This window comes from Heterodontus francisci, chromosome 36 (assembly GCF_036365525.1).
Source record: "Heterodontus francisci isolate sHetFra1 chromosome 36, sHetFra1.hap1, whole genome shotgun sequence".
In the NCBI taxonomy this organism is placed as follows: Eukaryota; Metazoa; Chordata; class Chondrichthyes; order Heterodontiformes; family Heterodontidae; genus Heterodontus; species Heterodontus francisci.
In genome coordinates, this window is record NC_090406.1 from 52,433,925 (window position 1) to 52,460,392 (window position 26,468).

Consider the following 26,468-nt stretch of genomic DNA (forward strand, 5'->3'; position numbering starts at 1 on the left):
AGAGTAGAGTGGCACGAGGCTCACTGCTGGGACCACTGTTCACAACTTACATTAATGATTTAGACTTTTCTAAATTTGCAGGCAATATTAATTGGGAGGGATTGTCGACACTGAGGAGGACTGCAACAAATTACCAGAAGACATTATTAAACTTGGAGAATGGGCATATAATTGGCAAATGAATTTCAGCACAGATAATTGAGGTATTATTTTTTAGTAAGAAAAATAAGGAGGTCACACATTACTTGGAAAATAAACTAAATGGGGTAGAGGAGCAAAGGGATCTGGCAGCACCAATAGGCAGATCTCAAAAAGTAGCAATACAGGTCAATAAGGCCATAACAAAAGCAAACCAAGCATTAGAGTTTATTTCTAGAGGGATAGGGTTGAAAAGTAGAGAGGTTATGTTAAACTTGTATCGATCCTTGGTTAGAACACACTTGGAGTAAAGTGTGCAATTCTGGTCACCATATTATAAAAAGGATATAGAGGCACTGGAGAGGGTGCAAAGAAGATTTACAAGGGTGATACCGGAAATGAAAGGATAAGCTGGCTGGATCTCTCTTCTCTTAAAAAGAGAAGTTTGAGGAATGACCTAATAGAGATCTTAAATTATGTAAGGTTTTGATCGAGCAGACAGAGAGCTTGTTTCTACTTGTGGGGAAAAGCAAAACTAGAGGCCATCAATGTAAGATAGTAGTCAAGAAATCACACAGGAAATTCAGAAGAAACTTTGTTACGCAGAAAGTTTTGAAAATGTGGAATTTTCTACCACAGGGAATAGTTGTGGCAAATAGTATCGATCTATTTAAGGGGAGGTTAGATAGACATAGGAGGGAGATGGGAATAGGGGTTATGCTGAGGAAATAATGGAAGAGGCTCGGGTGGAGCATAAACGCTAGCCTGGACTGGTTGGGCCAACTGGTCTGTTTCTTTGCTGTACGTTCTATTTTATTCTACGTTAATCACGATTCAGAGACTCTGATGAAAGGTGTATGTAAGATTTTCTTGGTGGGGATGGGGAGGTGACTTGATAGTGTCATAGTCATACAGCAGCGTGTCTGCGCTGGCCATCAAGCCTATCTAGAACTCAGCCGCAAAGTTTCCAGATTCAGAGAAGGCACCAGCACTGGCTGTCCATCTGATTGGTTCCAGTTCCAGTAATATGTTAAAATACATGAAAGTTACAAAACAGAAACAAGCCATTCAGCCCAACAAGCTCATGTGGCATTTGCCAACCACATGAGCAAATAGTTCTAATCTGGTTAACCCTTGCTGTTCCCATATCTCTTTTTCCTTCATCCAGCTATCCAATTTAATGTTGAATGTTGGTGTAGTTTCTGCCTCAGTCAGAGTCCCTCAACTCAGGAGATGCTTCTCCTGCTCTGAACTAAATTGAAATTTGTACCTATGACCTCTTGTTCTTCACCCCTCAACTACGGGAAATGGATTTCTTCTACCTATCCTGTCCACCAGTGCAGTCTTTCAGTGGATTGACTGCACTGCTGGAACCCTACACCAGTCCCTTCAGGAGGAGACACAAGAGTCAGAGACAGAATGAGGCGGGCGGGTTTGTTGGGTAGCAATTCTTAGACAAAGAAGACAACAGTACAAGATGGGTAATGTCACTTAAATCCAGTATAGCCAGGGGTCTGACTAGCACCCCTAGAGGACAATGGTTATTGTGACCTCAGCTTTTTACCATATATATGAATGTCTTGAATGAAGGAATAAAGAGTTGAATATCCAAGTTTGCAGATGATGCTAAGTTAGAAGGCACAGACAATTGTGTAGATGGGAGGAGGATGCCGCAAAGAGACATGAGCTGACTATGTGAGTGGACAAAAATGTGCCAGATGGAGTTCGATGTAGGAAGTATGAGGTCCAAAAAAGTCAAATTGTGTCTCACCATTTAGAAAATACTCCAATGAACCATGGAGGAGTAGAGGATTTGCATGTCAATCTACCTAAAGAATGAGCTAAGAATGGAGCTGGGGCGAATAAATTGGAGTCTAAGATTGGCAGGAAAAACGGTAGCTGAACAACAGGCTACCTTCAAAGAAGAGATGGGGCACAGTCAAAGCATGTTCCCTCGAAGGGGAGAGGTAGGGCAAACAAATCCAGAGCTCCCTGGATGACAAAAGAGGTAGAGATTAAGATAAAGGAGATAAAGTGTGCTTATGGCAGATGCCAGGTAGAAAATACTAGTGAGAACCAGATTTAACATAGAAGGTCCAGAGGGGAAGTGAAAAAGCAAATAAATAAGAGAAACAAAGAGAGAGCACGAAAAGAGACTGGCAACTAACATTAAAGGGAATCCCAAAGGTTTCTATAGATCTATAAATAGTAAAAGGGGAGTAAAAGTAGGAATGGGGCCGATCAGGGACCATAAAGGGGATTTACGTATGGAGGCAGAGGGCATAGCTGAGTTATTAAATTAATACTTTGCACCTATCTTTACCAAGGAAGGAGATGCAACCCAGGCAATGGTGAAAGGGGAGGTAATTCAGGCACTAGAAGAGTGGCGTAGTGGTAATGTCACTGGACTAGCAATCCAGAGCCCAGGCTAAAGCTCTAGGGTCATGGGTTCGAATCCCACCATGGCAGATGGTGAAATCTAAATTCAATTATAAAACCTGGAATTAAGATGATATTCTAATGATAACTATGAAACCATTGTCGATTGTTGTAAAAGACCCATCTGGTTCATTAATATCCTTTAAGGAAGGAAATCTGTCCTTATCTGGTCTGGTCTACATGTAACTCCAGACCCACAGCAATGTGGTTGACTCTTAAATGCCCTCCAAAATGGCCTAGCCCACATCCCACAAGTGAATAAAAAAAGAAATTAGGTAGGCTGTTGATAAAGCACCAGGACCGGATGAGATGCATCCAAGGATACTGGGGGAAATGAGGGTGGAAATTGCGGAGGTCCTGGCCATAATTTTTCAATCTTCCTTAGACTTGGGGGTGGTGTCAGAGGACTGGAGAATTGCAAACATTACACCCTTGTTCAAAAGGTGTAAAGATAAGCCCAGCAACTACAGGCCAGTCAGTTTAACTTCAGTTAATTAAAAGCAAAGTACTGCGGATGCTGGAAATCTGAAATAAAAACAAGAAATGCTGGAAACACTCAGCAGGTCTGGCAGCATCTGTGGAGCGAGAAGCAGAGTTAACGTTTCAGGTCAGTTTAACTTCAAAGAGCATTGGAGAGAGTACAGAAAAGATTCACGAGAATGGTTCCAGGGATGAGGAACTTCAGTTATGAAGTTTAACTTCAGTGGTGGGGAACCTTCTAGAAAGTATAATTTGGGACAAAATTAATGGTCACATGGACAAATGTGGGTTAATTAAGGAAAGCCAGCATGAACTACTTAAGGGAAAATCATGTTTAACTAACTTGCTGGAGTTTTTGAGGAGGTAACAGAGAGGGCAATGCAGTTGATGTGGTGTACATGGACTTTCAGAAGGCGTTTGATACAGTGCCACACAACAGACTTGTGAGCAAGGTTATAGCTCATGGAATTAAAGGGACAGTAGCAACATGGATACGGAATTAGCTGAGTGACAGGAAACGGTGTAGTGGTTAATGGATGTTTTTTGGGCTGAAGGAAGGTTTGTAATGGAGTTCCCCAGGGATCAGTGTTGGGACCCTTGCTTTTCCTGTTTATATATTAATGACCCAGACCTTGATGTACAGGGCACAATTTTGAAGTTTGCCGATGATACGAAACTTGGAAGCATTGTGAGCTGTGAGGAGGATAGTGTAGAACTCCAAAGGGACATAGACAAGTTGGTGGAATGGGCAGACAGGTGGCAGATGAAGTTCAATGCAGAGAAATGTGAGGTGATTCATTTTGGTAGGAAGAACATGGAGAGACAATATGAAATAAAGGGTACAATTCTAAAGGGGGTGCAGGAGCAGAGGGACCCGGGTGTATATGTGCATAAGTTATGGAAGGTGGCTGGACAATTTGAGAGAGCAGTTAATAAAGCATACAGTATCCTGGGCTCTATTAATCGGAGCATAAAGTACAAGAGCAAGGAAGTTATGTTGAACTTATATAAGACATTTGTTCGGCCTCAGCTGGAGTACTGTGTCCAGTTTTGGGTATCACATTTGAGGAAAAACGTGAGGGCATTGGAGAGAATACAGAAAAGATTCACGAGAATGGTTCCAGGGATGAGGTACTTCTGTTATGAAGATAGATTGGAGAAGTTGGGACTTTTTCTCTTGCAGAAGAGAAGGCTGAGAGGTGATTTGATAGAGGTATTCAAGATTATGGGTCTGGACAGAGAGAAACTGTTCCCACTCATGAAAGGATCAAGAACGAGAGAGCACAGATTTAAAGTAATTGGTAAGAGAAGCAAAAGTGACATGAAAAACTTTTTTCACCCAGCGAGTGGTTTGGGTCTGGAATGCACTGCCTGAGGTGTGGTATAGGCCGGTTCAATTGAATCATTCAAAAGGGAATTAGACTGTTGTATGAGAAGGAAGAATGTGCAGGGTTACAGGGAGAAGGCAGGGGAATAGAACTGAGTGAATTGCTCTTCCGGAGAGCTGGTGAAGACACGATGGGCCAAATGGCCACCTCCTGCTCTGTGAAATCACTGAAAGGTTGTAAGCAAGGTACAAAAACTAAAGAGAAAGGCTAATGGGATGATCACTGAATCCTGAGGGGATTGGAATACAAAAGGAAGTTGTGCTTAATTGTACAGAGCCTTGGACAGACCATATTTGGAGTACTGAGTTCAGATCTGGTCACCACATCTCAGGAAGGATGTATTGACTTGGAGCAAATATATCAGAATAATATGGGGAATAAAAGGGTTAAAGTTGAGTAAGATGATTTATGGCTTTACACCATGTAAATTTGCTCTGAAAAAAGCAGTTGTTTCCTTGAAAAAGAAGTTCTTAGAAGAACTAGCAGGCCTCGATGTTTTGGACAGCTTATTCTGCCCGTCGTCTGGAGGAATAACTGGAATGGGTGGAAAAAGTGGGTTTATATGTGGTGGAGAATGGGAATGTGGGCAGGATCTTACTGCTGATGAGTCTTGTTCTTGCTGCTATTGGTCAGCTAATTGTGATCTGTGATAGGTCGGTGCATGCTATTATTCTTGCTGATTGGTCAGCTGTTATGTCTCGTGGTAGATTGATTAATGCTATTGTTCAGGCCACTGTCTTGGGGAGCGGGGTGATGTTGATGGATTCCAAACTTTTCCAGTCTATCCACATAACTGTAATCCCTCATCCCTGGAACCATTTCAGAAGGCAGTTAGGAGTTAACCACATTGCTGTGGGTCTAAAGATTATGACAGGTTAAATCTCTTCTGTACCCTCTCCAAAGCCTTCACATCCTTCCTAAAATGTGATGTCCAGAATTAGACACTCTTCGAGCTTGGGGCAAACTAGCGTTTTACGTAGGTTTACCATAATTTCCTGACTTTTGTACTCTATGCCTCTATTTATACAGCCAGCAATATCATATGTTTTCTTAACTGCTTTATTAACCTGCCCTGCACCTTCAAAGATTTGTGAGCAAACCACCTAGATCTTTCTTTGAGTCATTTATGGATTAGAAGGAGGCCATTCGTCCCTTGAATCCATGCCGTCTCTCTGCAGAGCAATCCAGTCAGTCCCACTCCCCCACGCAATTCCCATAGCCCTGCAAGTTTATTTCCTCCAAGTGCCCATCCAGTTTCTTTTTGAAATCATTGTCTCCGATTCCACCATCCTCGTGGGCAGCGGGTTCCAGGTCATTGCCACTTGCTGCGTAAAAGAGGTTCTTTCTCACATTCCTCCTGCATCTCTTGCCCAAAGCCTTCAACCTGTGCCCCCTAGTCCATGTACCATCAATTAATGGGAACAGTTTTTCCCTGTCTAACTTATCTAAACCTGTCATAATCTTTTACACTTCTATCAAATCTCCCTCCAAAGAGAACAACCCGAGCTTTTCAACCTAATCTTGTAAATTCTTCTTGCACTCCTTTAAAATTAGCTAACAGCAGCATAGAGATTATGTTACTAGACTAGTAATTGAGAGGCCTGGACTAATGATCTGAAGACACGAGTTCAAATTCCACCACAGCAGCTGGGGGATTTAAATTCAGTTAATAAATAATTCTGGAATAAGCCAATATCAGTAATGGTGACTGGATTGTCATAAAAACCCATCTGATTCACTAATGTCCTTTTAGGGAATGAAACCTGCTGTCCTTACCTGGTTTGGCCTATATGTGACTGTAGACCCACAGCAATGTGGTTAACTCTTAACTGCCTTCTGAAATGGCCTAGCAAACCGCTCCATTAAGGGCAATTAAGGATGGGAAATAAGTGTTGGCCTTGCCAGCGACATTGCATTCTGTGAATGAATAAAAACTATTGTACCATTTAGCTTGAATTGTCTCTTCTCATTCTACAATACAAAATGTATCGCCTAACTCTTTTATGCATTGAATTTCGTCCACCATGTGTCTTCCCAGCCTGCCTATGTCCTGTTGAAATCTATTACTATCTTCCTCACTGTTTACTACACTTCCAAGTTCTCCAAGTCCAAGTCAGAAATATACATCGGGAGCACCACTGTATATCTCCCTCCAGCCTAGGAAACAGCCATTCACCACAACTCTGTTTTCTATCCCTTTATAAAATCCAATCAGTTCAGCTATGTTCTAATACCTTTCATCAGAACGGTATCTGATGAAAGGTCACCAGACCTGAAACGTTAACTCTGCTGCTCTCTCCGCAGATGCTGCCTGACCTGCTGAATATTTCCAGCACTTTGTTTTTATTTCGGATTTCCAGCATTTGCAGTATTTTGCTTTTATTTTATGTTCTATTACCTCCGCTTAATGAATATGTCCAGCCCCTTTCACTGGTTGCCATGGTTTGTTGGATTTTCAGAATGAGCAGTAGGATTTAGAAATAATTGTCCATTATTTATTTAACCGCGAAAACTGCACAGTCTGTTTGTTCAGAAGTGGCTGAGATCCCCAGCCCATTCCAGCCCTTGTATTGAATCTGGCTGGACATGGGCTTGTGTTTTTAATTGGCGTCATTTTAAATTCTTTATGTATTGTGATTGGATTTAAAGGGATAGCCACCAATTGAAGCCAAGACAACCAGAAATACTATGTTGCAGATTTATTCGGTTGCAGTAGCAGAGGGGTAAAATCTGGACCAAACGATTGCATTATTGATATATATGACATCATTAGATAGTCAGAAGCTTTTTCCCAGGGTGGAAGAGTCAGTTACTAGGGGACATTGGTTTAAGGTGCGAGGGGCAAAGTTTAGAGGGGATGTGCAAGGCAAGTTCTTTACACAGAGGGTGGTGAGTGCCTGGAACTTGCTGCCGGGGGAGATGGTGGAAGCAGGTACGATAGCGACATTTAAGAGGCATCTTGACAAATACATGAATAGGATCGGAATAGAGGGATACGATCTCCGGAAGTGCAGAAGGTTTTAGTTTAGGCAGGCATCAAGATTGGCGCTGGCTTGGAGGGATGAATGGCCTGTTCCTGTGCTGTACTGTGCTTTGTTCATTCAGATTTGATCTGGAGTAGTGGGTGCAGTTCTCTTCTCTAGAGCAGAAAAGGTTAAGGGGAGATTTAACATTATTATGAGGTGTTCAATATTATGAGGTGTTTTGATAGGGTAAATAAGGAGAAATGGTACATCGGGAGAAGCTGTTTCCACAGACAGGAGAGTCGGTAACCAGAAAACATAGACTTAAGGTAATTGGCTAAAGAATCAGAAGTGACATGAATTTTTTATGCGGTAAGTTTTTATTGATCTAGAAAGCATTTCCTGAAAGAATGGTGGAAGTAGACTCAACAATAACTTTCAAAATGGAATTGAATAAATATTTGAAAATGAAAATTTTACAAGGTTATACGGGACTAATTGCTCTATCCAAGAGCTGACACAGGTAGGATTGACTAAATGGTTTCCTTCTGTGCTGTGTCAGTATATGATCATCTCTTGTCACAATACTGAGAAAGTGCTCAAATAAAAGAGAAAACTTGCATTTCATGCCCTTCATGGCCATTGGACATCTCAAAGCACTTTATCTTTCAAAACCTCTTCATTGGCTGTAGTCACTATTGTCAGGTAGGAATCGCAGCAGCCAATTTGCACACAGAAAGATCCCACAAACAATAATGTGATTATATCATTTTTTGTCATCTTGATGGGATAAATATTGGCCAGGATAACTCCCCTGCTGTTCTTCGAAATAATAGTACCGTGGCATCTTTTACGTCCGCCTGAGAGGTGGGATAGGGCCTCGATTTAACATCTCAACTGAAATACGACACCTTTAACAGAACAGCACTCCCTCAGTCGTGCACTGGAGTGTCAGCCTTGATTTTTGTGCTTTAAGTTCTAGAGTGAGACTTGAACCCACACCACCTGACTCAGGCAAGAGTACTACCAGATTTCCAGACCAGATTTCAAATATTTTTGCTTTTTTTTACACCTGATTGATTTACATTGATCAGTGCAAGTTGGTTGAGCTAATTATAGTGTTGCTGCTATTGTTCATCAGAAAATGTCCACATCTTCTGTACATCAGTTTGTCAGCTTTACAAATCTTAAGGGAGAAATGGGAAGGGGATTCACTGAGGTGAATACAAGAACATGTATAAGCAAGTTAAAGGTAATCCGTGGGGCAAGCAGAGGTTTAGCAAAAACGCATAGCTGTAGGGACAAGGGATAAGACAGGAAGGATTTATTTATGTACTTCAACAGTAAGAGGGCTGTCGAAGGTGTGGGAAGAACCTTAAAAAAGGAAAATGAGCTTGAAACTGAAGACCAAACTGCGTAAGCAGCATGTGATAGACCAAGCTAAGCGATCCCATAACCAATGGATCAGATCTAAGCTCTGCAGTCCTGCCACATCCAGCAGTGAATGGTGGTGGACAATTAAACAATTAACTGGAGGAGGTGGCTCCACAAATATCCTCATCCTCAATGATGGGGGAGCCCAGCACATCAGTGGCTGAAGCATTTGCAACAATCTTCAGCCAGAAGTGCCTAGTTGATAATCCATCTCTGCCTCCTCCTGAAGTTCCCAGCATCACAGATGCCAGACTTCAGCCAATTCGATTCACTCCGCGTGATATCAAGAAACGACTGAAGGCACTGGATACTGCAAAGGCTACGGGCCCTGACAATATTCCGGCAACAGTACTGAAGACCTGTGCTCCAGAACTTTCCGCATCCCTAGCAAAGCTGTTCCAGTACAGCTACAACACTGGCATCTACCCTGCAATGTGGAAAATTGCCCAGGTATGTCCTGTACACAAAAAGCAAGACAAGTCCAACCCGACCAATTACCGACCCATCAGCCTACTCTCAATCATCAGTAAAGTGATGGAAGGTGTCATCAACAGTGCCGTCAAGCGGCACTTGCTCAGCAATACCCTGCTCTGTGACGCTCAGTTTGGGTTCCGCCAGGGCCACTCAGCTCCTGACCACATTACAGCCTTGGTTCAAACATGGACAAAAGAGCTGAATTCGAGAGGTGAGGTGAGAGTGACTGCCCTTGACATCAAGGCAGCATTTGACCGATTATGGCATCAAGGAGCCCTAGCAAAACTCAGGTCAATGGGAATCAGGGGGAAAACCCTCCGCTGGCTGGAGTCACACCTAACACAAAGGACGATGGTTGTGGTTGTTGGAGGTCAATCATCTGAGCTCCAGGACATCACTGCAGGAGTTCCTCAGGGTAGTGTCCTAAGCCCGTCTATCTTCAGCTGCTTCATCAATGACCTTCCGTCAATCATAAGGTCAGAAGTGGGGATGTTAGCTGATGATTGCACAATGTTCACCATTCATGATTCCTCAGATACTGAAGCAGTCCGTGTAGAAATGCAGCAAGACTTGGACAGTATCCAGGCTTGGGCTGATAAGTGGCAAGTAACATTCGTGCCACACAAGTGCCAGGCAATGACCATCTCCAACAAGAGAGAATCTAGCCATCTTCCCTTGACATTCAATGGCATTACCATAGCTGAATCCCCGACTATCAACATCCTAGGGGCTACCATTGACCAGAAACTGAACTGGAGTAGTCATAAATACCGTGGCTACAAGAGCAGGTCAGAGGCTAGGAATCCTGTGGCGAGTAACTCACCTCCTGACTCCCCAAAGCCTGTCCACCATCTATAAGGCACAAGTCAGGAGTGTGATGGGATACTCTCCACTTGCCTGGATGGGTGTAGCTCCAACAACACTCAAGAAGCTCGACACCATCCAGGACAAAGCAGCCCGCTTGATTGGCACCCCATCTACAAACATTCACTCCCTCCACCACCGACGTACAGTGGCAGCTGTGTGTACCATCTACAAGATGCACTGCAGCAATGCACCAAGGCTCCTTAGACAGCACCTTCCAAACCCGCAACCTCTACCAACTAGAAGGGCAAGGGCAGCAAATGCATGGAAGCACCACCGCCTGCAAGTTCCCCTCCAAGTCACACACCATCCTTACTTGGAACTATATCGCCGTTCCTTCACTGTCGCTGGGTCAAAATTCTGGAACTCCCTTCCTAACAGCACTGTGGGTGTACCTACACCATGGACTGCAGTGGTTCAAGAAGGCAGCTCACCACCACCTTCACAAGGGCAATTAGGGATGGGCAATAAATGCTGGCCTGGCCAGCGACACCCACATCCCATGTATGAATTATAAAAAAAACAAGCTCAAGATAGTTGTTATGAATAATTGTTCCTCCAGGTAATCTAAGGAAGACGGGCGCAATATTGCTGTCACCAAGCAGAGGTAATCCAGTCAAAATTAATAACATTGATATAGAAAACACAGCACAAAAAAGGCCATTCGGTCCAATGAATGGAAAATCCAAGCCAGACTAAAAAAGCTCAAAAACAAACTGCCAAGGATATTGGGTTTATTTCAGATAACTCTGAGAGACTAGGCAAGAGATTTGTGAGTCACTAACATTGTGGAAACTGGCCAACACAGTTCCTGTATTCAAGAACAGGTATAAACAGACACAGGCACTGTAGAACAATTTGCCATACTTCCACTCCATGTACTCTAAGTAGAATCGTAGTAAGTAGAACCAAGATCCTCTGCCAACCTAGCCAATATTTAGTTTGTTTCGTTTCAGAATATCAGGATATATTGTTCAGTAGGTTTTGGTTTGATGGTTAGTGGAACTATTTGTTGACAGTCCCATCAACTACTTTTGTTTTTCTCTCTGACATCACTAGACACCTTTTACAAACACCACAACCCAGATCAGGCAATCTGTAAAACTGGGCACAGACCTCTGTACCTATCAGCTGCTGTGTTTGGAGGATTGATGTATTCTGACTTTATGGTTAGCTGATGTCCCATGGCACTGCTCCCGAGTCGGCAGTTATTCTGTTGCAGTGTAGAAGAGCTACACGTCTCCAGTTAGACTATTTGGAAAGGGAATTTGTAATGAATCTGAGGAACAGTGAAGTAGGTGTCCCTGGAAGATGATTTCCTCAGCCAGCTTGGGTAGATGAAAAAATGTGTTCCCTTCATATAAATAAAACTAATGTAGCATGGGGAACTTGCTCTTAAGCTTTACTGTTCATCTGATTTGGGGTCTGTTTTAAAGTAAGGACCAAAAAAAAGTATTAAATGTATGGAAAGATTAAACTGTTCTGCATCTTTTCTTCAGTTACTTCCAACGACCCTGCTTAAATAGGCATCCCATGAAATTTGAATAATGCAATATAGCTGCAGAATTTTTGCTTCCTTTTTTTTTAACTGGTTGCTTTGTCGTTTCTAAGGTAAATGTAAATTTTTATTTTTATTTTATTTAGAGATACAGCAATGAAACAGGCCCTTCGGCCCACCGAGTCTGGGCCGACCATCAACCACCCATTTATACTAATCCTACACTAATCCCATATTCCTATCACATCCCCACCTTCCCTATATTCCCCTACCACCTACCTATACTAGGGGCAATTTATAATGGCCAATTTACCTATCAACCTGTAAGTCTTTGGCTGTGGGAGGAAACCGGAGCACCCGGAGGAAACCCACTCGGTCACAGGGAGAACTTGCAAACTCCACACGGGCAGTACCCAGAATTGAACCAGAATTGTGTAACCATTCTGAGTATATTTTACAAAATATAAAGATTGAATATTACATGTTTCAAAATGCAGTTTATTTTATCAAATCTGTAATATGCTGTATCTGCTAAATAAACAGTCGTTGAATAGATTAACGTACATTCTTTTCAGCAAAGTTACCTGATTAGAAGTTGTTCTGATGTTTTAGGTGACGTACAGTTACTGCTTCTAACCATGCTTTCTCTAGGATTTTAATATCAATGATAGTGATGCAGAGGAGGGATGGATCTTGCAAACTGCAGGTTCTTGCTTGACCTGTGATTGGAACCTGTAAGTTTGCCTGTTGAGAGCTACAGTCTTTGATCTTGCTGAGTCCCTTCAGTACTTGGGTCTTCTGGGAAGCACAGACCTTTCAAGCAAAGCATTGTTGGGGGCATTTCTTCAACAAAAATACTATTTTACAGGTAATCAAAAGCAAAATACTGCAGATGCTGGAAATCTGAAGCAAAAACAGAAATGCTGGAAATCCCCAGGTCAGGCTGCATCTGTGGAGAGAGAAACAGAGTTAATGCTTCAGGTCGATAACGTTTACTGTGTTTCTCTGTCCACAGCTGCAGCCTGACCTGACTATTTCCAGCATTTTCTGTCATTTATTGTATAGGTTGATCCTATTCTCCTCATCCCTGTTCTGAAACACTTACAATCTATCCTATATCTATTGTTATGATCCCCGTGGAGATCAACAAACCAAAAGAACTGAACTTACCGAATGACACCAATTTAAAAAAAAAAACAAATGGGCAAGATTTTACTTTAACAATCAAACCAAAATCAACATCAATTAAACATGAAATAACAGACAAATCACGATCAATATATATATTACAAATTACACATTAACTATCAGGTGCAACAAAGATAGATCTCATGGATTTACTGGGCAGTCCACTCAGCATATATGGAACCAATTACAGCCACATAGTTCTTCAAAGCTCTGAACTTACTTTCTTCCAAGATGCAGCCACCGATTCTCATCTGACAGCAGTTCCTCTTCAATCCAAACTCCACGTGTGTGGTCTTCACTAAAATGGCGCACTCATCCAGAACCTCCTCAGCTCTTCTCACGACAGTCTTGATGGTCTGAGCCCTTCAGCGACAATCTTATGCACTGTGTGGCCAGGTCTAGTTAATCAGTTACTTTAAGTAACAGAAACAGCTCCTGCATCCAGCCTTCACTTTTTTCAGCTTGCCTGCACTTCACTTCTGTGATCTGAGCCTGGATGGCTCTGTGTCTTTTTCTGGTTCCAATCAGTTTCTGTTTCCTTAGAAGTTTTAGTTTCCCTTTCAGTTAGCGCCTGTCTCAAAAAAAAAAAAACAAGCTTTGAAGCCAGGGTCAATGCACCTAACAGAACATTCAACAAGTCATCTGTTCAGACAAGAGCTCACACATGCTCCCCCACTGGTCAGATAACATTTTTATATACCCCAATTCTACAAAATCGTAAGGGCTTGACCAATATCAAAAACGGCTTAGCGTGACAATTAGGATTCGCAAGATTCAAACATCATTAAATTATCATAACTCCGAGCCTTTCTTTTCTCTCACATCCCTTCTTTAAACTCTGGACAGAGCATCAGCAATTACATTGTTTTACCTTGTAACATGCACAATTTTTAATGTAAATGACTAACATCAAACTCCAATGAAACAGCCTGAGTTTCTTTGTTCTGAACTTTTCTAGAAACACAAGTGGGTAGTTGTCTGTATAAACTAGTACTTCCCTTTGACTATTGGTTATATATACCTCAAACTGTTGAAGAGCTATTATGAAACTTAAGCCTCTTTCTCGATGGTCAAGTACTTTCTTTTGATGCTTATTAAGCTTCCTCGAGAAGTAGCTAACAGGCCGATTCATACCGAGCAGCACCACTCCTACCGCTACATTACTCCTGTTGATAGTCATCTTGAATAGCTTACTTAAAATCTGGGGCTGCAAGAACTGGCTCCTTTATCGAAATGGTCTTTAACTTCTCGAGTGGCGTTTGGCATGAATCTGACCATTCAAACTACGCTTTTTCTTCAACAGATTTGTCAATGGGGTGACTACTGTGCTGAAATTAGGGACAAATGTCCTGTAGAGCCCACACGTATCCAGAAACCGTAATACTTTTTTGTCTTGGGTACAGGGAAGTCTATTATTACCTGGGCCTGAACTTTGCTACATAATCAAGTAACACTTGATCTTGAACAACGATTTGGCCTTGGCAAACTCACTCTTTGCCAGGTTTATGACAAGGTTAGCTTTGACCAGCCTGTCAAATAGAGCTCTCAAATGTCTGACATGATCACTGAGTGTCGCTGTGCACTAAAAGGTGATCAATGTAGACAAGACGATTACTCAACCCAGCAATCACTTGATTGGTTAATCTTTGAAATGTAACTGGTGCATTTTTCATACCAAATGGCATGCCTATATATTGGAACAGACCATCTGATGTCACAAAAGGAGAAATTTCTTCAGCTTGATTGGTCCAGGGGACTTGCCAATATCCTTTAAGCAAATCAGTCTTGCTAATAAAGGCCGTGTTCCGCACCCTAACGATACAATCCTTGAGTATTGAGAACGGATAGGAGTCCGTCTTAGTTACCGCATTAAACTTTCGGTAATTAATGCAGAATCTTTGAGAACCATCTGGTTTTGGTACCAAAGCAACAGGAAAGCTCCAACAACTTTGACTGGATTCAGTTAGATCATTAATTAACATGGATTGAACCTCCTCCCTGACTTTGGCCACTTTGCTGGGATTGAGTTTGTAGGGGCTTTTGTTTAATTGATTTAGCTTCCCCTACATCAACCTCATGAATAGCCACAGAATTACGACCTGGCTTATCTGTGCATACCGGTTTATGCTCCCTCAATAGATCAGCCATGATCTTGTTGAATGCCGGAGTAGGCTCGAGGTGCCAAGTGGCTTATTCCTGCTCCTAATTCATATGTTCGTATGTCTTTGCTCTGCTGCTCAGGTAGATGGTGTAGCACCTCATCCAGACCCTCCAACTAAAGGCCAGCTCGGGTCTGCAAATGAAACCCAACCTGAGACCGACAGAACCACATCCGACCCGGCCTGAGTCCTTTCATTTTTTCCTGTGCCCGACCTGACCACCAGTTTCTGTTTTTCACTTTGTTGTTTATCTGCACAAGTTTAATAAAACTGTAACTGGACTTGAAAGGTTGCTTTAAAAGGTACACCACGTACCGGAGGTGGTGATAGAGTGTGTCCGCCTCAACCCGAGTCCGAATGCCAGACCCGGAAGAGCAACCCGAACCCGACACATGTCGTCAGGTCCCATTGGGTTCAGTTGGGTAGCCATGCTGTCCCTCCAACGCCTCTGTGTTTGGCAGCTTCACCACAGGAGGCTCAATCTGAGAACTCCCTCAGATGCATCATTTGATTCATCATGTGCACTAGTATCACCATTGCCATTCTTTACTGGCTGCCTGTGCTCACTATCATAGTACCTCTTCATATTCACATGACACACACTTTCAATTATCTGGGATACTAACTACACAGTTCACCTCAGAGTTTCCTTTTGATATTGTAGGGTCCACTAAACCTAGCTTGCAATAGTTTGCCAGACAAAGGCAATAAGACTAGCACCTTTATCCCTAGGTTGAAAACTATGTGCTTCAGCTGCTCTATCCGCTTTCATAACCTCCTGAGAAGCCTTGAGATGTTCTCTGGCCACCACACAAGCTTTTGCGAGCCTTTCTTGGAACTTTGATACATAATCTAGAAAGGTAGTTTGCTCCTCTGGTACTGAAAATCTTTCCTTTAATGAGTTTAAGGGGATCCCTAACTCATGCTCATATTCCAATTTGAAGGGACTGAAACTGGTGGACTCATTTGGCGTGACCCTAGTCGTGAATAACAAGAATTATATCCCATTATCCCAATCTTGGGGATACTTAAGGCAATAGATCCTAAATCATATTCTTTAGGGCATGATACCTCAGCAAAGCACCTTGTGACTGCAGGTGATAAGCAGACAAAGAACAGTACAACACAGGAACAGGCCATTTGACCCTCCAAGCCTGCGCCGATCATGATGCCTGTCTAAACTAAAACCTTCTGCACTTCCAGGGTCCATATCCCTCTATTCCCATCCTATTCATGTATTTGTCAAGATGCCTCTCAAACGTTGCTATCGTACCACCTCTCCTGGCAGCAAGTTCCAGGCACTCACCACCCTCTGTGTAAAATAAAACCTTGCCTCTAAACTTTGCCCCTCGCACCATGAACCTATGTCCCCTAGTAACTGACTCTTCCACCCTGGGAAAAAGCTTCTGACTATCCACTCTGTCCATGCCACTCATAACAACAACTTGAGCCTAAATTATATGTGACCTCCTGAAATACACTTGACATGAAATTTGACCCCTGGTCAGAATAAATTCCTTTAAACAACCCATACCTAGTGAAAAACTGGACCAACTCCTCAATCACAACTTTCACTGTGATCTTCAATGGTACTACCTCTAGAAAACGAGTGGACAAATCCATGATGGTCAGGAGATACCTTTGACCCAGCTTGGTCTTAGGCAAGGGTCCAACACAATCCACCAGAATCCTACTAAATGGTTCATCAAATGCAGGTATCGGTATTGGTGAGGCTGGCTTAATCAAAGGCTGTAGCTTCCCAACCATCTTACATGTGACATGTCTTAGGTCAACCACATCCCTATGCTGCTTCGGCCATCATTACATTAGTCTAGGTCTTCCAAATACCCAAATGATCTGCAACTGGAATCTCATGGGCAATTCTCAAAATTTCACTGTGGTAGCAAGGAGGGACAACAAGTTGATGGATTACAGTGGGCCTCTGGGGAGGTCGCCGCTTCCTTATCAAAATGACATTCTTGATATAACATTCAGGGGCCTTTTCAGCCTCTACCTCAGAATACACCATCTGAGACAAGCTCCTCAAATTAGGGTCTGTCTGTTATGCTTCAACCAGGGAAGGCCTGCTAAACAACTCACCATTGTTAACCTTGGAGCCTTTAACACCAACATGCCCATCCAAATCCTTGAAAAAGGTTTCAGCCAACCAAACATCCAAATTGTCCCCACAACTACTGAATTCATCTCATTTTGTTTAACCCTATGAGCCTGGGACCTCATCACAACACAATCCAGGAATAGTCCAGGCAGTTCTTCCTGCAAAACCTCAATTTCCACAGCCTCAGCTGACTTCCCTGAAACCACAGGAAATGCCAATACCTTATCTGCAGCCAAGTCATTTCCTAGCAAAAAATCCATACCTTTAATAGGCAGATTCGGAATGACACCGCGGTAACAGAACCAGTGTGTCTAAGTGACATTTTAAATCGACCCTATATAAGGGAAATAATTTCCATCAACACCCTGACTTAACATCTTAGCATTCAGCGAACTACCGAGGAGGTGGGGGTGGTGGAATTCATGCCACCTGACAACATCAGTGATTGTGCTGCCCCCAATAAGGATAACAATTGACTTGCCTGCCTCACCAGACAAATATAGGGATAGTTCACTGTCAAACAAAAAACTTCTCTAGTTTTCTGCAACCTGATTCACTCTGTCAGTGAATGTTACCCGCTAGGACATTATTTCCCTGGGGAACACCATTTGACTGTACAAATGCAACAGGCTTGTTTTTTCACTTCCAACCCTCCGCCTTCACAAGTACTTTTTAATGTCAAAAAATAACCAAATCAAACCAAACTTGTCCTCCGAACTTTCTCTTTTAACTTTAAGGTATGTTTGTACCTTAACCTTTACCATCTTTCTCAGTAAAACCAGATCTCTCTCCATTATGAAACTTACTATCTCTCCAATTTCTCTGAAAGTTTCCAAATTTGGGGCCTATGATTACTGTTCTTGTGAATAAATTCATAATCATCTGTCATATATGTCTAAAATGAAAGCAAAATCCTGCAGATGCTGGAAATCTGAAACAAAAAGTGCTGGAAATACTCAGCAGGTCTATCAGCATCTGTGTAGAGAGAAGCAAAGTTAACGTTTCAGGTCTGAGACCTTTCATCAGAACTGGCAAAGGTTAGAAAATAATTAGGTTTTAAGCAAGTGAAGGGGAGGGGGTGTGGGGGAGAGAACAAAGGAGAAGATGTTTGATAGGGCAGGAGAGATTTAGTAGACACTTTATCAAACACGAGGAGGGAAATAGAAAGCGATGAAGGTGAACAAGGTAAAAGAGACAAACGAAAATCCTGTCGGAGAGAATAGCAGAACTTCTTCAACTTTGAAAACCTGCTGAGTATTTCCAGCACTTTTTGTTTTTGTTCCATATATGTCTGACCCTGTTTCCTTTTTCAATTTCTGTCTGTAGGCCTCTGGTACCAACTTACAGGCTTTGAGAACCGCAGTCTTTACTTTGTTGTAGTCCCGGGAATACTCTTCTGAAGGAGATGAGTATACCTCCAAAACTTTCCCTATGAAAATACTCCTAAGAGCATTGTCCAAGATGATTTAAACCAATTCAGATTCATGGCAATTTTCTCAAATGACACACAGTCCATTTCTACTCCCTCCTCACTAAATTTAGGTACCCTGCGATTCTTTGCCAAATCAAAGCTACAAGGCGTTTGCTCTGGATCATCCTCGCCTTTTACCTCCAATGTGCATTCATGGACTTTGAACTTTTCCCTTTCCAGTTCGAAATTCTCCCTTTCTCTTTCCAATTCTAATTCAAATTTTCCCATTTCTTTTTCTTCTTGTTCCCTTTCCAATTTCATCCTCTCTTACTAATTCAATTTTGACTAGTTCTACTTGAACACTAGCAGAAACAACCTTTTTGTTCTCAGGCTTCAAGCAAGGAGCCAATTCTTCAATGATATCTGTCTTCCTAGCCCCTAATTTTAAGCTGACTGCTCGCCAGCCTCACCAGACAAACATAGGGATACTTCACCCTCAAACAGAAAACTTATGTAGTTTTCTGCAACTTGATTCACTCCATCAGTGAACATCGGGGAAACTACCTGCTTGTCGTGAACATTAACTGCTCGGGCATTTCCTGGGGGAACACCAAGGCTATGTATAGCCTTCAAATTATCTTTTGTCAACCGTTCTAAGGCACTTCCCTGCTTTCCCTGGAATAAAGGAGATTGAGAGTAGATTTGATAGAGGTGTACAAGATTATGACAGGCTTAGATAAGTTAGACAAGGAAAAACTGTTCCCATTAACTGATGGTACAAGGACAAGGGGACACAGATTGAAGGTTTGGGCAAGAGATACAGGTGGGTGGAATGTGAGGAAGAACTTTTTTATGCAGCAAGTGGTAATGACCTGGAACTTGTTGCCCACGAGAATGATGGAAGCTGAGACAATCAATGATTTCTAATGGAAATTTGATGGGTACTTGAAGGAATCGATGGGCTAACTGGCCTCCTTCAATGTCATAAATGACTGTCGAAGTAAGAGACAAATCCTCTCTCCTCAAAGGCCTGAGCGTCAAAGGTACTCATCTTGATTTCCCACTAAATACAGCAAAAGTAAATATGAAATCCTATTTGTTTAAATTCTGGAAATGTCCACTGAACCCATTTCACGGCCTAATTTGGATCAATCCTGAACAAACCCCAGTTTTGTTATCCCTGTGGAGATCAACAAACCAAAAGAACTGAATTTACCGAATGACCCCAGTAAGAAAAAAACATATGGACAAGATTTCACTTTTATAACTTTTACTTTAACAATCAAACCAAAAGCAACATAAATTAAGCATGAATAAATAGACAAATCAGAGTTTTGAAGAACTTTGTGGCTGTAATTGGTGCCATATATAGATATATATATTACAAACACTACTTAAATATCAGATACAACAAAGAGAGAGATCTCAGATTTTCTGGGCAATCCAATCAGCATATATGGCACCAATTACAGCCACAAAGTTCTTCAAAACTCTGAACTTCCTCAGACAGATCTCCAGCTCTATTTTCCAAGATGCAGCCACCAATTCACATCTGACAGCAGTTCCTCTTCAACCCACGGGTGCGTTCTTCACCAAAATGGTACGCTTCTCCAGAACCTCTTCAGCTCTGCTTAGTCTTGATGGCGTGGATCCACCAGTATTACCTTTATTCGAGCCCTTCAGTGACAATCGTGTGCACTGTGTGGCCAGGTCTGGTTGGTTAATTTAAGTAACAGCTCCAGGGTCCAGCCTTCACTTTCTTCAGCCTGCCTGCACTCCATTCTTGCGTGATTTAAGCTTGGATGACTCTGTGTCTTTTTCTGGTTCCAAGCAGTTTCTGTTTCCCCAGAAATATGAAGTTTTAGTTTCCCCTTCAGTTAGCGTCTGTCTCAAAAAAAACAAGCTTTGAAGCCAGGGTCCATGCACCTAACAGACTATTCGACAAGTCATCTGTTCAGATTACAGCTCTCACATGCTCCCCCACTGGTCCTGCAAACCGTGGATTCCATTACATTTTGGACTTTGGTTCTTTACTTTTAAACCAGTAGAAACAATCTACTTCTATCTACACTGTTGCATCTTTTATCATTTTAAATACCTCTATCATATCGCCCTGTAATCAGCATTGTTCAAAGGAGAAAAAGGTCCCAGTTTTTGGTCTTTCTTTGTATTTGTATTTTTTCATACCAACCAGCATCCTAATGAATTATATCCTCTTTTAAAGTCTCAATATCCTTCCTATAACGTGGAGTCCAATGCTGCACACAGTGGACCAACTGAAGTCTTACTATGATTTTAGCTGAATGTTTTGTGTGTTTGAATGTATAGCTGTGAAACCGTGGGAAATTTACAGCAACTTTCTCTCATTCTGCCAGGTGATGCCTGATATCTTCATGCACCCACATTTGCAAGTCTTTCCCCATCATGGACTGCGAGGGATGCAAAGCCATGTCACAATGCAGAGGGGTTACCAGGTAGAGACCTTATGTTGGAGATGCATTTAATAGCAATCGTTTCTCATTGGAGTGAGCACATGTGCCACAATGTATGGACCAATATATACACCATATATATGCTGACCTTAAGCTAGATTTTCTACTTTCTATCCAAGTGTAAAACTAGTGTTGCTGATCGTCTGCTTGGTATAGACCCCCCCCCCATTATACACAACCCACCCACCATTATAGATACCACTGGTTCATGCCCCGGGTTATAGACACTGCCAGCTATAGAACCCACGTTTTAGACACTGCCCAGTACACACCCCGGGTTATAGATACCGCTTGGTATAGAACCCCTGTACTGGACACCACCCTACCATACCCCGAGTTATAGACATTGCCTAGTATAGAATCCCCGGTACTGGACACCACTGTACCATACCCCAAATTATAGACGTCACCTGGTATAGGCCCTCTGTTAAAGTCACTGCCCAATACAGATTACCATTTTCAACACTGTCCGGTATCCGCACACTGACTTTCGGCAAAGCTAATTTTCTTCTTTAGTTCAGTGTAACGGGGGCAATCCATATCTCTTTTTAATGCTCAGACAGCAGGTTGAAACTGTGCCTTGTGTCAGAGAGTTTTCAGTATTGTGCTGTCCTCAGTCTGCACATGGAAAGGGTGTCCAGTTATATTGAGTATCTGAATGATCCCAAGAGGAGATCACAGAGGGCCCCGGAATCCAGACTCTAATAAATGACGGTTTGTAAATGGAAGTGTTTCAGGTCGTGACATTGAGTGCATTTGGGTTTACCATACTATCTATTCACTTCTGGGGCCTGGGTTTGTATCTAGGCTGTGCAGACAGTGTGAGAATCTGAATGAGCAATCTTCATCAGGCCAGCGAGAGTGGGAATTGTTACACCGCTGTGTAGGGTTTCTGTTCTGAATTTGGGGCCGAAAAGAGGAAGCTGCACTCTCCTGCTGGCTGTGCTATACTGAACCTGGAGGTGTTTGTCAACACTGAGTGGCACTAACATCTCTCCCCAAGGTGAACACACTTCAATAACAAAAAACAAGCAGATGAAGTGAACAAAGAACAGTACAGCACAGGAACAGGCCATTCGGCCCTCCAAGCCTGCGCCGATCTTGATGCCTGTCTAAACTAAAACTTTCTGCACTTCCAGGCACCGTATCCCTCTATTCCCTTCCTATTCATGTATTTGTCAAGATGCCTCTTAAACGTCGCTATCGTACCTGCCTCCAGCACCTCCCCCGGCAGCAAGTTCCAGGCACACTCCACCCTCTGTGTAAAGAACTTGCCTCGCACATCCCCTCCAAACTTTGCCCCTCGCACCTTAAACCTATGTCCCCTAGTAACTGACTCTTCCACCCTGGGAAAAAGCTTCTGATTATCCACTCTGTCCATGCCACTCATAATTTTGTAAACCTCTATCAAGTCGCCCCTCCACCTCTGTCGTTCCAGTGAAAACAATCTGTATTTATCCAACCTCTCCTCATAGCTAATGCCCTCCAGACCAGGCAACATCCTGGTAAACCTCTTCTGTACCCTCTCCAAAGCCTCCACGTCCTTCTGGTAGTGTGGCGACCAGAATTGCACGCAATATTCTAAGTGTGGCCCAACTGTACAGCTGCAGCATGACTTGCCAATTTTTATACTCTATGCCCCGACCGATGAAGGCAAGCATACCATATGCCTTCTTGACTACCTTATCCACGTGTTGCCACTTTCAGTGATCTGTGGACCTGTACGCCAAGATCTCTCTGCCTGTCAATACTCCTAAGGGTTCTGCCATTTACTGTATACTTCCTACCTGTATTAGACCTTCCAAAATGCATTACCTCACATTTAGTTTTAGTTTAGTTAAGAAATACAGCACTGAAACAGGCCCTTCGGCCCACCGAGTCTGTGCCGACCATCAACCACCCATCTATACTAATCCTACACTAATTCCATACCCCTACCACATCCCCACCTGTCCCTATATTTCCCTACCACCTACCTATACTAGGGGCAATTTATAATGGCCAATTTACCCATCAACCTGCAAGTCTTTGGCATGTGGGAGGAATTACACTCCATCTGCCATTTCTCCGCCCAAGTCTCCAACCGATCTATATCCTGCTGTATCCTCTGACAATCCTCATCACTATCCGCAACTCCACCAACCTTTGTGTGTTGTCCGCAAACTTACTAATCAGACCAGCTACATTTTCCTCCAAATCATTAATATATAATACAAACAGCAAAGGTCCCAGCACTGATCCCTGCGGAACACCACTAGTCACAGCCCTCCATTCAGAAAAGCACCCTTCCACTTCTACCCTCTGTCTTCTATGACTGAGCCAGTTCTGTAGCCATCTTGCCAGCTCACCTCTGATCCCATGTGACTTCACCTTTTGTACCAGTCTGCCATGAGGGACCTTGTCAAAGGCTTTACTGAAGTCCATGTAGATAACATCCACTGCCCTTCCTTCATCAATCATCTTCGTCACTTCCTCAAAAAACTCCATCAAGTTAGTGAGACACGACCTCCCCTTCACAAAACCATGCTGCCTTTTGCTAATAAGTTCATTTGTTTCCAAATGGAAGTAAATCCTGTCCCGAAGAATCCTCTCTAATAATTTCCCTACCACTGACGTAAGGCTTACTGGCCTATAATTTCCTGGATTATCCTTGCTACCCTTCTTAAACAAAGGAACAACATTGGCTATTCTCCAGTCCTCTGGGACTTCACCTGTAGCCAATGAGGACACAAAGATTTCTGTCAAGGCCCCAGCAATTTCTTAATAAAAGCAAAATACTGCGGATGCTGGAAATCTGAAATAAAAACAAGAAATGCTGGAACCGCTCAGCAGGTCTGGCAGCATCTGTGAAAAGAGTTAACTCTGCTTCTCTTTTCACAGATGCTGCCAGACCTGCTGAGCGGTTCCACCATTTCTTGTTTTTATCCCAGCAATTTCTTCCCTTGTCTCCCTCAGTATTCTGGGGTAGATCCCATCAGGCCCTGGGGTCTTATCTACCTTAATGCTTTGCAAGACGCCCAACACCTCCTCCTTTTTAATAACGACATGACCCAGACTATCTACACTCCCTTCCCTGGACTCATCCACCAAGTCCTTCTCTTTGGTGAATACTGATGCAAAGTACTCATTTAGTACCTCACCCGTTTCCTCTGGCTCCACGCATAGATTCCCTCCTCTGTCCTTGAGTGGGCCAACCCTTTCCCTGGTTACCCTCTTGCTCTTTATATACGTATAAAAAGCCTTGGGATTCTCCTTAATCCTATTTGCCGATGACTTTTCATGACCTCTTTTAGCCCTCCTGACTCCTTGCTTAAGTTCCTTCCTACTTTCTTTATATTCCTCAAGGGCTTCGTCTGTTCCCAGCCTTCTAGCCCTGACAAATGCTTCCTTTTTCTTTTTGGCGAGGCTCACAATATCCCGCGTTATTCAAGGTTCCCAAAACTTGCCAAACTTATCCTTCTTCCTCACAGGAACATGCCGGTCCTGGATTCTAATCAACTAACGTTTGAAAGACTCCCACAAGTCAGATGTTGATTTACCTTCCATCAGCCGCCCCCAATCTAAATTCTTCACTACCTGCCTAATATTGTTATAATTAGCCTTCCCCCAATTTAGCACCTTCACCCGAGGACTACTCTTATCCTTATCCACAAGTACCTTAAAACTTATGGAATTATGGTCACTGTTCCCGAAATGCTCCCCTACTGAGTCTTCGACCACTTGGCCGGGCTCATCCCCCAATACCAGGTCCAGTACGGCCCCTTCCCTAGTTGAACTATCTACATATTGTTTCAAGAAGCTCTCCTGGATGCTCCTTACAAATTCTGCCCCATCCAAGCCCCTAGCACTAAGTGAGTCCCAGTCAATATAGGGGAAGTTAAAATCACCCACCACTACAACCCTGTTACCTTTACATCTTTCCAAAATCTGTCTACATATCTGTTCCTCTAGCTCCCGCTGGCTGTTGGGAGGCCTGTAGGAAACCCCCAACATCGTGACTGCACCCTTCCTATTCCTGAGCTCCACCCATATTGCCTCACTGCATGGCCCCTCCGAGGTGTCCTCCCGCAGTACAGCTGTGATATTCTCCTTAACCAGTAATGCAACTCCCCCACCCCTTTTACATCCCCCTCTATCCCGCCTGAAGCTTCTAAATCCCGGAACATTTAGCTGCCAATCCTGTCCTTCCTTCAACCAAGTCTCTGTAATGGCAACAACATCATAGTTCCAAGTACTAATCCAAGCTCTAAGTTCATCTGCCTTACCTGTTATACTACTTGCATCGAAACTAATGCACTTCAGACCACCAGTCCCGCTGTGCTCAGCAACATCTCCCTGCCTGCTCTTCCTCTTACTGGCCTTATTCACTAGTTCCCCCTCAGTTATTTCACCTGCAGTCCTCCTGCTCTGGTTCCCACCCCCCTGCCACACTAGTTTAAACCCTCCCGAGTGACGCTAACAAACCTCGCAGCCAGGATATTTGTGCCCCTCCAGTTTAGATGCAACCCGTCCTTCTTGTACACATTCCACCTGTCCCGCAAGAGATCCCAATGATCCAGATATCTGAAACCCTCCCTCCTACACCAGCTGCTCAGCCATGTGTTTAGCTGCACTATCTTCCTATTTCTAACCTCACTGGCACGTGGCACAGGGAGTAATCCCGAGATTACAACCCTAGAGGTCCTGTCTTTTAACTTTCTACCTAACTCCCTAAACTTCCCCTGCAGGACCTAGTCACTCTTCCTGCCTATGTCGTTGGTACCGATGTGTACCACAACCTCTGGCTGTTTACCCTCCCTTCAGGATGCCCCCTGTCCGTTCAGAGACATCCTTGACCCTGGCACCAGGGAGGCCACATACCATCCTGGAGTCTCTTTCACGTCCACAGAAGCACCTATCTGTGCCCCTGACTATAGAGTCCCCTATAACTATTGCTCTTCTGCGCTTTGCCCCTCCCTGCTGAACAACACTGCCAGCTGTGGTGCCACTACTCTGGCTGCTGTTGTTTTCCCCTGATAGGCCATCCCCCCCAACAGTATCCAAAACAGTATACATGTTAGAGAGGGGGATAGCCACAGGGGATTCCTGCACTGACTGCCTGCCCCTTCTAGCGGTCACCCATCTATCTACCTGCACCTTGGGTGTAACCACTTCTCTAAAACTCCCGTCTATGACACTTTCTGCCACCTGCATGCTCCTAAGTGCGTCCAATTGCTGTTCCAACCGATCCACGCGGTCTGTGAGGAGTGGAGCAAGGAACAAAGAACTGATGAATCATTGTACCCACCTTAGGTGCATCTCCATCCTTAACAACTGTGGGGAAAGGATCACATTTTAAAGAGGGTCCCTGCTGAACAGCTCTTGTTCTGTTTCATTATCTGGAATCTTCATTCATCCATTCTAATTACAAAGCCTCTTGGC

At 43.3% G+C, this 26,468-nt stretch overlaps 1 protein-coding gene across 4 annotated transcripts in view; it reads left to right on the forward strand.

The window, feature by feature from the left end:
* The window catches only part of LOC137351822 (E3 ubiquitin-protein ligase arkadia-C-like), a 109,485-nt gene that overhangs the window by 53,703 nt on the left and 29,314 nt on the right, over positions 1-26,468 (forward strand). For all 4 annotated transcript variants that reach the window (XM_068016698.1, XM_068016695.1, XM_068016696.1 and 1 more), the window contains exon 11: positions 20,931-21,029. In XM_068016698.1, coding sequence (XP_067872799.1) covers positions 20,931-21,029 — 99 coding nt within the window. The remainder of the gene's footprint in view (positions 1-20,930; positions 21,030-26,468) is intronic.